The sequence below is a fragment of the Schistocerca cancellata genome, chromosome 7 (genome assembly GCF_023864275.1).
Source record: "Schistocerca cancellata isolate TAMUIC-IGC-003103 chromosome 7, iqSchCanc2.1, whole genome shotgun sequence".
Classification (NCBI taxonomy): Eukaryota; Metazoa; Arthropoda; class Insecta; order Orthoptera; family Acrididae; genus Schistocerca; species Schistocerca cancellata.
This window is the reverse complement of record NC_064632.1, coordinates 503,935,525-503,948,501: the sequence shown is the minus strand read 5'-3', so window position 1 is coordinate 503,948,501 and position 12,977 is coordinate 503,935,525. Positions and strand designations below refer to the sequence as shown.

Here is a 12,977-nt window from a genome sequence, read left to right as displayed (position 1 = left end):
ATGGGATGCCTTGCAACATGCTGTTCAGAAGAGATCTCCACCCCATTGTACTCTTATGGATTTATGGACATCTCTGCAGGATTCATGGTGTCAGTTCCCTCCAGCACTACTTCAGACAAAAATGAGATCGACAGGAAGTGCAAAATGGCTAAGCAGGGATGGCTAGAGGACAAATGTAAGGATGTAGAGGCTTATCTCACTAGGGGTAAGATAGATACTGCCTACAGGAAAATTAAAGAGACCTTTGGAGATAAGAGAACCACTTGTATAAACATCAAGAGCTCAGATGGAATCCCAGTTCTAAGCAAAGAAGGGAAAGCGAAAGGTGGAAGGAGTATATAGAGGGTCTATACAAGGGCGATGTACTTGGACAATATTATGGAAATGGAAGAGGATGTAGATGAAGATGAAATGGGTGACACGATACTGCGTGAAGAGTTTGACAGAGCACTGAAAGACCTGAGTCGAAACAAGGCCCCCGGAGTAGACAACATTCCATTGGAACTACTGACGGCCTTGGGAGAGCTAGTCCTGACAAAACTCTACCATCTGGTGAGCAAGATGTATGAAACAGGCGAAATACCCTCAGACTTCAAGAAGAATATAATAATTCCAATCCCAAAGAAAGCAGGTGTTGACAGATGTGATAATTACCGAACAATCAGTTTAATAAGCCACAGCTGCAAAATACTAACACGAACTCTTTACAGACGAATGGAAAAACTAGTAGAAGCCGACCTCGGGGAAGATCAGTTTGGATTCCGTAGAAATACTGGAACACGTGAGGCAATACTGACCTTACGACTTATCTTAGAAGAAAGATTAAGGAAAGGCAAACCTACGTTTCTAGCATTTGTAGACTTAGAGACAGCTTTTGACAATGTTGATTGGAATACTCTCTTTCAAATTCTAAGGGTGGCAGGGGTAAAATACAGGGAGCGAAAGGCTATTTACAATTTGTACGGAAACCAGATGGCAGTTATAAGAGTCGAGGGGCAGGAAAGGGAAGCAGTGGTTGGGAAGGGAGTAAGACAGGGTTGTAGCCTCTCCCCCATGTTATTCAATCTGTATATTGAGCAAGCAGTAAAGGAAACAAAAGAAAAATTCGGAGTAGGTATTAAAATCCATGGAGAAGAAATAAAAACTTTGAGGTTCGCCGATGACATTGTAATTCTGTCAGAGACAGCAAAGGACTTGGAAGAGCAGTTGAACGGAATGGATGGTGTCTTGAAGGGAGGATATAAGATGAACATCAACAAAAGCAAAACGAGGATAATGGAATGTAGTCAAATTAAGTCGGGTGATGTTGAGGGTATTAGATTATGAAATGAGACACTTAAAGTAGTAAAGGAGTTTTGCTATTTGGGGAGCAAAATAACTGATGATGGTCGAAGTAGAGAGGATATAAAATGTAGACTGGCAATGGCAAGGAAAGCGTTTCTGAAGAAGAGAAATTTGTTAACATCGAGCATAGATTTAAGTGTCAGGAAGTCATTTCTGAAAGTATTTGTATGGAGTGTAGCCATGTACGGAAGTGAAACATGGACGATAAATAGTTTGGACAAGAAGAGAATAGAAACTTTCGAAATGTGGTGCTACAGAAGAATGCTGAAGATTAGATGGGTAGATCACATAACTAATGAGGAGGTGTTGAATAGGATTGGGGAGAAAAGAAGTATGTGGCACAACTTGACCAGAAGAAGAGATCGGTTGGTAGGACATGTTCTGAGACATCGAGGGATCACCAATTTAGTATTGGAGGGCAGCGTGGAGGGTAAAAATCGTAAGGGGAGACCAAGAGATGAATACACTAAGCAGATTCAGAAGGATGTAGGTTGCAGTAGGTACTGGAAGATGAAGAAGCTTGCACAGGATAGAGTAGCATGAAGAGCTGCATCAAACCAGTCTCAGGACTGAAGACCACAACAACAACAACATATACTGGTATATACTTAAAAAATTATTAATGTCTCTCTTCACTGCTTGCACCCTTTCTTATGTTTCACTACAGTATCTATTCAATTTACAGTAACAGAATAAGGATACATCACCTCGTTTCTGCATCCAAGCTGCCTCCTTTAATTGAATAGACAATTGACAGTGAAATACAACATACACACTGAGAAAAGAAGTAATTGATAACTGTTTTTCAGCTCTCACCTGTTTGCAATTCTGGCCTACAGGGTCAGCCACAAATATTTTAGGAACAATTTTTCAAGGAATACACATGGTTTTTATTTATCAGTTCCCTGTAGTGTTGAATGTGGGTGGCACGTGTATGGCATTTTCATTTTATTTTTCACCAATGAATAAAGTTAATTAGAATATTCTTCTTTGCACCTTGCATCTAAGATGCTACCAGATGTATAAAAATTTCAGCAAAAAATCAAGTTGAGATTCAACTGTCTACATAACCCCTCCTCCTCCCACCCCCAGGACTTCGTAATTCACCAAATCTGACATTTTTTTATGAGGGAGAAGTATTTATGAGAAGGTAAGAACTACTAATTTCAATGGCAGATTCTTTCCATTGTTATTTATACTTAATACTAGGATGAAGAATTGCATTGCACCAGATGAGGTCTCTACTATTTCCCAAGGTAAAGTTATGACTTTTTTAAAAATCACAAATTTAGAGCACAGCATGGAAAAAGTGTGTTTTTCAACATTTTCACAAAAATATGAATTGCGTATCCTACTTTTTATGTATTATGTCAGATTAGTGGCCTACACATGAGATGCATAAAAAAGTTAGGTCTGTAGGTTTGTAGTATACCTCTTAGAAATCGGTACCTGGCTAATAACTGGGTACACAACCTTGAGTCTTCAAACCTTAATTTATCAAAAATGGTTAGAGTTAGGACAGTGCTATTTGGTAGTTTTACTATTAAAACATGAAGGTATCAATGAACAAAATATGACTAAACTGTGAAATGATCACCTTAGGATCCACCAAAATATCTGTGATTTTACATGGAATGAACTAGAGTTGGACGTTCATTACATTATGAAGAGCACTCCATCAGTTTATCAGTACTTTGTACGCCATTGATACATGTCACACATATTTTGTGCCCTTGTTTGGAGCAGATCTGAAGAAGGTGGTAGACTTTCAGGTCCACGTTGTCTTAAAGCCAACAGCAAGTCAGAGATTTTGCAAAGCTCTCCCAATTCAATTGCCCATTAACAATGAGGTTGCGACTGAACTAGACACATTAGAACAACGACAGGTTTAACCCCCCAACTCATCTCATAAGCAAGTAGGTTCCACTGTTACTGGTGACTGGGATGCCTGCTGGCTCCCTTCAGCTGTGTGGATACAGTTTGCAAACTATCAACACTTGAAAGTAAGAGCTGATTTTCATTCCTTGCCTGATACAGATGAACTCTTTTCTAGACTTTCAGGACATACACTTCTCTAAGATTGATCCAGTTGAAGCATGTTTATGGTTACCTCTTGCAAAGACGCAAGGAAGATTTTAGGTTTACAACACATTGTTCGGACTGTATCAATATAACAGTTTACTTTTTGGTATGTATAGTGCCCTTGCCAAATTACGTAGGTTTCTTGAAAAGGCTATTCCAGGGATTCCACATTGCATGAATTATTTTGACAATATTCTGGTCACTGGACGCACAACAGAAGGACATTTGCTGCAATCCACATCTGGTTTTTGTGGCCCTTGCACTGAAAGGCCTTAAATGTAAATTTCTGATACATATTTTCTTTCAACCTGTGGTCACTTATCGAGGCGATATCCTCAATGAAGAGGCTGTTCACAACATGGCTGTACCTAAATCCATAAAGGACTTTCAAGTATTTCTAGGAAAAGCTAATTACTATGCTCCACTTATTCCCCAACCAGCAACCATTGTCCATCCACTAAATAACCTCCATTAAAATGGAGTCCCCTTTCATTTGTCAGAAGAATAACTTCTGGTGTTTTGGAAGTTAAAACTAGCCCTGCAATCAGCAAATTGCCTTGTGACCTACAAGCCTCACTTACTGTTCTTTTCACAACAGCTATACCCCCACAGCGGCTTTGGGCCCATTCTCTCTCATACACTGAAGAATGATACAAGAGATCAATTACATTTACATTAAATATGCTTATTCCACCCCAAGAAAGTTACTGGTAGGTAAAAAAGAAATGTTGACTGTCATTTTTGCTATCCATAAATTACAAATCTAGTGAAATTTCCTGGCAGTTTAAAACTGTGTGCCAGACCGAGACCCGAACTCTGGACCTTTGCCTTCCGCGGGCAAGTTCTCTACCATCTGATCTACCCAAGCACGACTCACGCCCCATCCTCACGGCTTTACTTCTGCCAGTACCTTGTCTCCTACCTTCCAAACTTTACAGAAGCTCTCCTGAGAACCTTGAAGAACTAGCACTCCTGAAAGAAAGGATATTGTGGAGACATGGCTTAGCCACAGCCTGGGGGATGTTTCCAGAATGAGATTTTCACTCTGCAGTGGAGTGTGCACTGATATGATGATTAAAACTGTGTGCCGGACCGGAACTGGTTAATTCACATAAATGCCCAAGTGTAACAGTTTGTAGGGATGTGAGAGTAAATGATCACATAGGCTTAGTCACAGGTAAAGCAGGCAGCAGAGTTTTGATCCTTGGCAGAATACTAGGGAAATACAATCACTCTATAAAAGACTTACAAAACACTCATGTAGCTCACACCTGAATACTGCTGTGGGACATGTATGAAATAGGACTAACAAGGGATATTGGGGATATACAAAGAAGGTCAACATGAATAGTCGCAGTTTTGTTTGATCCGTAGGTGACTCACATAGTACCAAAGGATCTGAAAAGACAGATGCTTGAAGACAGATGAAAACTATCCCCAGAAAACCTATCGACAAAGTTTCATGAACCAGCTTCCAGTAAAGAATTTAGGAATATATGACAACCCCCTATGTATCACTCCTGTAGGGATCATGAGGACACAATTAGACTGATTACAGCACACACAGTTGTATTTAACCAATCATTTTGACTGTGCTCCAGGCCTGAATGGAATGGGAAGAAGCTGTAACTGGTGTACTGGGAAGTATTCTCTGCCATTCACTTAACAGAAATTTGAGAAGTATGCATCTACATGCAGATACAAAAACAAAATTCAGCTTATCAATGGCAGAAATGTAGTAGCCTCAACACAATGCTAGGTAACTTGTACAGAATGCAAATAGGACACTTTGGAATTCTTATAATATGCCATTATTTCATAAACCAACTGTAAACTCGAAAAAGGGCACTACCTTCAACAGACAAAATAACAGAAGAATTAAAAATAAATTATGATTTCATAAACTGTGTATGTAGGCCTAAGTCAAAGCTGTTAGAGCTGAATATTGGCCAGCACCTATAATGAGATGAACTTTCACAAACAGTACCAAATACAATACTACCTGCATTAAATTTATTGACATTAAAACAATGCTCAATTCACAATGTGCCTCACACCTTCCACCTATTAGCAGCTCTCTGCTACCATTAAAAATTGTCAGTAGCTCTCCTGCACGCACTGAGACAGTAGCACTCCCAAGAGAAGGGACACTGAAGGGAATGGCTTATCCAAAGCAATTCATTTGTTTCCAGAGTGAATATTTCACTTTGAAATGATGTATACACCGTTGCGAAGCTATCTTACATAAAACAGTACATGTACCACACCAGGGCTTTAACCCATACACTTGACTTTGGAGAAGCATATCAAAAAGGAAGATTAGGGTATCACATTCCATGCAAGGCACCCAAAACCTGGGCAAGGATGGGAAAGGCTATTCATCATGTCCTTTTCAAAGGAAGCATTTTGACATCTGTCTTAATTCAACAAAACCACAGAAAACCTAAAACTGGATGATAAAACAGGGATTTGGGCGCCACTCCTCCCAACTGTGAATCTATTGTCTTAACCAGTGCATCACCTTGCTAGGTTAAAATATCAAAGAATCAGGAATGACTCAGGGTATAAAGAAGCATATCTCAGAAACTAATCTGTAGATTGCATTTACAATTATTAATTAATCTTATGAACTTTATTTGTGCTCAAGAGCACCTATAAATGAAAACTATAATGAAAAATAATGTATAACATAAAAGCTATTTTTGTGAGAGACATAGCACCCTTGAGGAAGAAAAACAGAGTTTTCACTCTTATCTCAGTAGAAATCAACAATACTTGCTCCAATACATTCAGAAAAATATACATATCAGGTTAAATGTAGGTAAATAAAATTAGAAAATAATATTACAGCCTGTTTGGATCATGCTATCTTTCTTAAAAAACATACTGATGCTGTGCACCCCTCCCCCCCCCCCTCCCCCTGACACACACACGCACACACACACACACACACACACACACACACACACACACACACACACACACACACACACACCCAAATAAAATTCTAAAAAACTAGATTTCTGTAAACTACGTGTTACTGGCTGAAGAAAACAATTCAAAAGTGAATGGAATTAAAGATTCATAAAAGCTGTAAAAGCACTTTTGTAACTCTTTCTAAGCTTACGCAAACACAAAGTTACACATCATATATAGGCCTACATCATGTAGGTGTTGGGACCTTTGTGAACAAAATATTTGTTATGTTGGCAGTGAGTTTGTGTGTACAGCTCTCTTTGCCTGTTATATGTATTCTCAGGTAACTCTGCTAGATGTTCTGTGCTATATGCCTTGGTGTAGTATGCCTTTGTATAATGCTAGGAACACGTTAAATATAGTAGAATATATGTTCCTAAATAATGTTTCTCTGTCAACACTGTTTTACTGTTTAAATATACAATCTATGAGATTATGGGCGAAGGAAGAATGAACTGAATAAGTGTGATTAGAAAATAGTAGAAAACTTAACATTGTTTGTGAGCAGTTTATAATTTACGGTAATTATATTGCAACTGTACATATGGCTTCTGTCCAGATGCCACAAATTGAGAAGCTCATGGATCCAGAGAATTAGGCAACTTCGAAGTCTGCAGTAGAAGCATATCAACAGTTGGACAAGAGAACTTATCACCACAAGTTCAGATGAATGTAAAAATGTTGATGAATGTGTAAAAAAAAAATCATCCACACTACAAAATGTCTAAGAAATATCAGATTTGGCATTGCTGAAAAAAGGATTGGTACCTTGTTACTAGATGGACAACCTGATACGTATTCCCCCATTATAAAGGGCATAGAGTGTTCCGGGATACCAATTAAAGAAGACAGTGTGAAAGTACAAATATAACAAGACGTTCAGAATGTACAAGAATATCTTATCCAGGACAGGAAAACAGCTTTATATTCAAAATACAAAAAGAAGGAAAATGTTTGATGTTATAAATGCCAAGGAATGGGACACTTTGCATCACAAAGCATGGAAAAACAAGTACACACAAACTGTTACAGCAGATAATGTACATTAGGTGAAGAATGTTGCTACAAATTTGCTTTCAGTGAGTGAAATAGCGAATAAGGGAAACAAGGTAATTTTTTATTTAAATGTCGCAGAAATAATTGACCAGAATGGCAGTGTGATAACCACAGCAAGTAACGAAAAGGGTATTTTTAATAAAGATGTTTTCAACTTTGAAATAATTGTCCAGTATATTCTGCAAAAGGTTTTTTATGGCACTGAAGACTCTGACATCTTAACAGGAAAAGTATGGCCTTTTTAAAAGTCATTGAAACAGGGTAAATGATAGTAACAGTGGTAATGTATCTTCTGATGTTTGTACACAAGGAAAGCAAGCCAAATTACGATTTTAAAAAAGTAAAAATAGATCTACTGAGCTTTTGCAGCTGTTACATACAGAAATTAGTAGGCCTATGGAAGAAAAATCTGTAGGAGGCAGTTGTTATTTCCTTACTTTGATTGATTTTTAAGATACACTCATGTTTATTTCCTTAGAACAAAGGACAAAGCAAGCAAAATACTTGCCAGTTTTCATGCCATAACTGAAAGACAGACCGGTAAGAAGACACAATTTATCAGATCAGACAATGGTATCGAATATGTCAATAAACAGTTTAGGCAACAACAAAGTGAATTTGCAGTCTGATAACAAACCATAATTTGCTAGAGTTCTGCTCAAAACAGCGGAAAAGTGTAGAGGAAACAGGGAGAGTTTTTTTATTTATCCTTCATAATTACAGTGTGTTATCTAAAAAGCTAAAATAGGTCATACAAATCACATTCCCTTGGATAGTTATAAGTTATGTATTAATTATTTATTTCTGACAATTAATTTTTTTTTAAAAAAAAAGAGAACATTAAAACCCTTAACCAATTACTCGAGTACTAATCTACTTCAAACACTGGAATTTGTTCTCTGTTTCTTCATTTATTTTGGTGGATTTAACTTCTACATGGCTCTTCCCACTCCTGGATCCACCCTCAGCGTACCCGGTCAACAGCCATAGTCTGCTGGATTCCTTGAGCATCAGGCAGCACATCAGCAGTGTTTCCACTGTAGCAAGTAATCCCACTCATCACTGTTACTTCTTAAAGTCCACACTTCCATGATCACTTGCACCAATGCAATATAGATTCTTGGGGCAGTATTTCACATAGTGGTCGCCAACCTCAGTGACCACGAAGCAAGGAGCATGTTAAAAGATGCAATATTACCAAAATGTTATTGGGCAGAAGCAGTATCAACTGTAGACTCTCTAAATAACAGACCGTCTACTAAAGCTGTACCGAATGAGGTTCCCCATGAAGTTTGGACTGGAAAGAAACCTAATCTTGCTCATCTAAGAAGTTCTGGATGTATGGCCATGGCACAAGTTCCCAAACATCTTAGAAGAAAATGGGACTCTAAATCTGAAAAATATATTTTTATTGGATACTGTGTAGATTCCAAAGGTTACAGATTCATAAATTCTAAAAAGATAAGGTTAATAACTAGCAGAGAGGTAATCTGATGAAAACAAAACAAATGGTGAGAAAGTGTGTGTGAACATTAAGCTTGAAGATGATGACCAAGATCTTGCAAAGGTACCTGAAGAAGTTGTTCAGGAACAACTAGATTTGTTCATTGACGATGAAATGGATAATCAGATCCAGAAAATTTAAACAGCAAAGGATGTAAATTCACAGTTTGCATCACACACACAAATAAAATGGCTGCTCAAACATTCAATGATGAACCTCTTATACTTGAAGAACCCTTTCCAAGAATGAATGGGTTGATGCACCAGCAGAAAAGAAACAATGATGAGTGAGATGGGTCTTTAGTATCAAAACCCCGAAAGATGCAATGCCAAATTTTAAAGCCCATTTAGTAGTTAAAGGCTGCTCTCAGATAGAGGGCATGGACTATAAAGAAACATTCTCAGCTGTAGTGAAATATGCTTTTTTAAGATATCTCCTGTCCTTTGCTGTAAAAGAAAATTGATTAATTCAGCACATGGATGAAAAGACTTCATATCTCAATGTAGAACTGGAGAAAAAAAATTCTGTGATTCCACAAGAGGAAGGTTTGAAAATTCCTCAAGAAAAGCATAAAATTTGGTATCTGAAAAGGAGCAAGTATGGTCTTAAACAGAGTGGATACTGCTGGAATCAGTGCTTACACAAAGTACTAACAAGAATTAACATGAGTCAGTCAGCAGCTGATCCTGGGGGTCAACAGACGTGTCCGATTCCACCTGTCGCCTTAGACGGACTGTTGTGGAGTGACGTCACGATGGTGCAGAGTTTAGTTTGTGCGAGTGGCGTGTTTGTAGGTGTCGTTGTGATGTGATCGGTGGTGCTCTCTGGTGGCGCGTTTATGTGTTGTGGGTTAGGGCATGTTTTTAGTTTAGTTTGCATGTGTGGCTTGTTTTAGGTGGCGTATTGTTGCGGTCGGTGATTCTCTCTTGTGGTGTTTATGGGTAGTGTGTTATGTGGTATATGGAGGTTCATTTGTGTGGTAGTATTGCACGTGTGTGGCATCGGTGGTGACTGTGCTTCCAGCAGAATATTTTTCAGAGAGTTAACGATTTTGGTTTTGTTATGTTGACATTATATTACTTTTTTTCTGTTCATTGTGTGTGAATTTTGGTAAATTGCTTTGTTTACGTCTTTGGTAGGTATGGATATGACTGACAAGGTCAACAGTTTTCTGTTGTCGGCAATGATGGGGGACAGTGTGTTGTCTCTAATAAAATTTCTTCAGCTATTCAGCCTGTTGGCTGAAGTCATGAAGTGTTCACTGTGTCATGAAGAAATGAGGCTTACCAAAAGTTCCAGCATCTCAGACCACGGACGGCTATATGTGGAGATGTCTTAAGGATAACAGGTCAAGGGAAGTGTTCGATTCCAATTTTAATTTTCTAGGGTTTTTGTTTTTTGTTTTTGTGGTAGGATTTAGTGTAGTGGTGGTGATAGTTTTGGGATTTATAGTGTGGTATCGGTTGTTTCTGTTGACCTATATAGGTCAAGAGAAGGGATCGAGTCCAGTGGATTATGAGTGTAGTGGTATTTGGGAAGGTTGTGGTGTCTTGTTATTTTAGTGTTTTTTGTCATTTGGTGCAGTGGTGTGTGTTTATATTTAGTTTGTCCCCACCCAAAAACCTCTGTTTCCCCCGCTTGTCCGGTTAGTTTCATTATATTTTTGGAGGAATAATTGTTTGGTGGTTTTTCAATCTATTTTCGTGTATGTTGTCATGTTTACGTGATGACGTCATAGAAGCAGTACAGGAGTTGTTGTGAATGGTCATTTCCGCCTTATTGGTGACGTCATTGGTCAACTTCAATCTGAATTTGATATGCATCATTCAGATGAATCTTGGTATGAAGACCGTAAAAAGTGACAACGGAGAAGAACTATCAATTGACCAATCGGTGTACACAAAGAGAATACTACAAAAATTTGTCATGAATAATTGCAAACAGTTTCCACACCTATGGAACAAGATGTGAAGTTGTTAATAGCAGAAGAAGATGAAATATGCAGAAAGGAAATATCTTGTTTGAAAGGAAGTGCCTTATTTAGAGTTAGTAGGAAGTCTTTTTATATTTGGTTCAAGCTTCCTGGACAGATATTGCCTTTGCCACTGATACTGTGAGTAAATTTTGCACAGACCTTAGAATGAGGCACTGGGTTGCAGTTGAAAAATATTTAGGTATTTAAAAGGAATTGCTGATTACAAATTAAGATCCTGTAAGGCAATAAACTAGATTCTGGAATGTTAAAATGATGCAGACTGGGGAAATTAAATGCATAACAGACTCTCCATGTCAGGTAACTCTTTCATGTTGATGGGAGGATTAATATCTTGGTCTTGCAAGAAACAAAGAACAGTGGCTTTGATTTCTCTTGAGGCTGAATAAATGGCATTGTCTTTCACCATACAAGAAGCACTATGGTTAATTACTCTTATAGCTGAAATCGAGCGACACACAATTATGGAACCAACCAACATGTTTTGTGCCAACATGGGCACAATCAATTTAGCTCACAACCAAAGAGCAAGTGAGCAATCCAAGCACATTGATATTAGGCAGCATTTTATAAAGTACCTCCTAAAAAAGAGGAAATGTTTTCTGGTTTATTGACCAAGCCTCTCAGTACAGATAAACTCCACAAACAGTTAAAACTGTATGGCTTAACAACATAACATTCTGTGCATAGTGCTTTGAGATGGTGTAGTGCTCAAGATTAGCACATAAAAATATTTATTAAAGGGCAGGTGTTGGAATTTTGTGAACAAAATATTTCTTATGTTGGCAGTGGGTTTATGTGTGCAGATCTCTTTGCCTGTTATATGTATTCTTCGGTATCTATGCCAGATGTTCTGTGCTATATACCTTATAGTATGTCTTTGTACAACACATCAAATATAATAAAATATATGTTCCTAAATTGTGCTTCTCTGTCAACTGTGCAAATATATAATCCAACAGTATGCTATTACATCACTTTCATATTTCATCAATTCTTGACTGGTCAGGCAATCACTCTGAGATTACTGTTCCCTCTTTCAACCGTTTTTGCAGATATGAGAAACTAACACAGAAACATTTGGGTGGTAAAACACAAACTGTCACAAGGAATAATAATAGATTTATGTCATGTAAAAATAACATCATCTTTTCCCTTGTGTTCGTATAACAAATACCACAATGATGTTAAAAGAGTAAGTTTACCATAAATATGAAAGAGAAATACATACATCTCTAGGGGAAATGAATTGCACTGCATTGGCTAGACCTATACTAACTTTCAGACGTATCACGAAAAGTCATTTATGGGTTGGGCAACTCGTGTAAATATGGTAAACCAGTCTTCTTAAAGCAGTGAAACACGGTAAAGGGGGAGATGAATTTAATGCAGTGCGTGACGCTAATGTAGCATATGATTAAGACTCACCTCTCTCCATTCTGTGCTTCATACTGTGTTCAAAAAAGTCAAGCATCTCTTCAGTTAGCTGAAACTCGAATTTATAATCCTCCGTTTCTTCTGCTGTGCATTTATTTTCAGAATTGACAGCAACGGGAACTGTTGGCTTCGCCTTAGGCTTCCTTTTCACATCTTTCTGCGTCACTTTGTCTTTGTCCGAGCTACAGCTAGTCAACTGCACATTATTTTTATTGGAAGAAGATATTTTCGTTATGCAGTCCTTAAGAGCTCTATTTTCTGCCTGCAAAGCTATACATTTTGCCCTCCAATAAGCTATATAATGTTTCCCCTGCCATTCAACCGCTCTCTGATAGCTCTGCCAAAACCAATCATTTTCGCAGTATTGACCGGTTTGTAGTAATCTGCTTGCATTGTATCTCCTTTTAATGTCCATTCTGCGTTTCTTCAACTTTCTTTTCTGTTTTCTTGACTTGCATTTCTGTTTTGTCTTCCCCACAACACGGACTACTATTTCTGCTCCTGACATTTCTTCGGATTGTTGTCAGCCAGGTTTCTTAGCGATTTTTCAATACAATATATCGATATTTTCGCGCGCTCGACTAC

At 38.0% G+C, this 12,977-nt stretch overlaps 1 protein-coding gene across 1 annotated transcript in view; it reads right to left on the bottom strand.

Annotated features, from left to right (window-relative positions):
- Window positions 1–12,900, bottom strand: part of LOC126092351 (gem-associated protein 8-like) — a 53,581-nt gene extending 40,681 nt beyond the window's left edge. The window contains exon 1 of the mRNA XM_049907891.1: window positions 12,384–12,900. Coding sequence (XP_049763848.1) covers window positions 12,384–12,900 — 517 coding nt within the window. The remainder of the gene's footprint in view (window positions 1–12,383) is intronic.
- Between the last annotated feature and the right edge of the window lie 77 nt (window positions 12,901–12,977).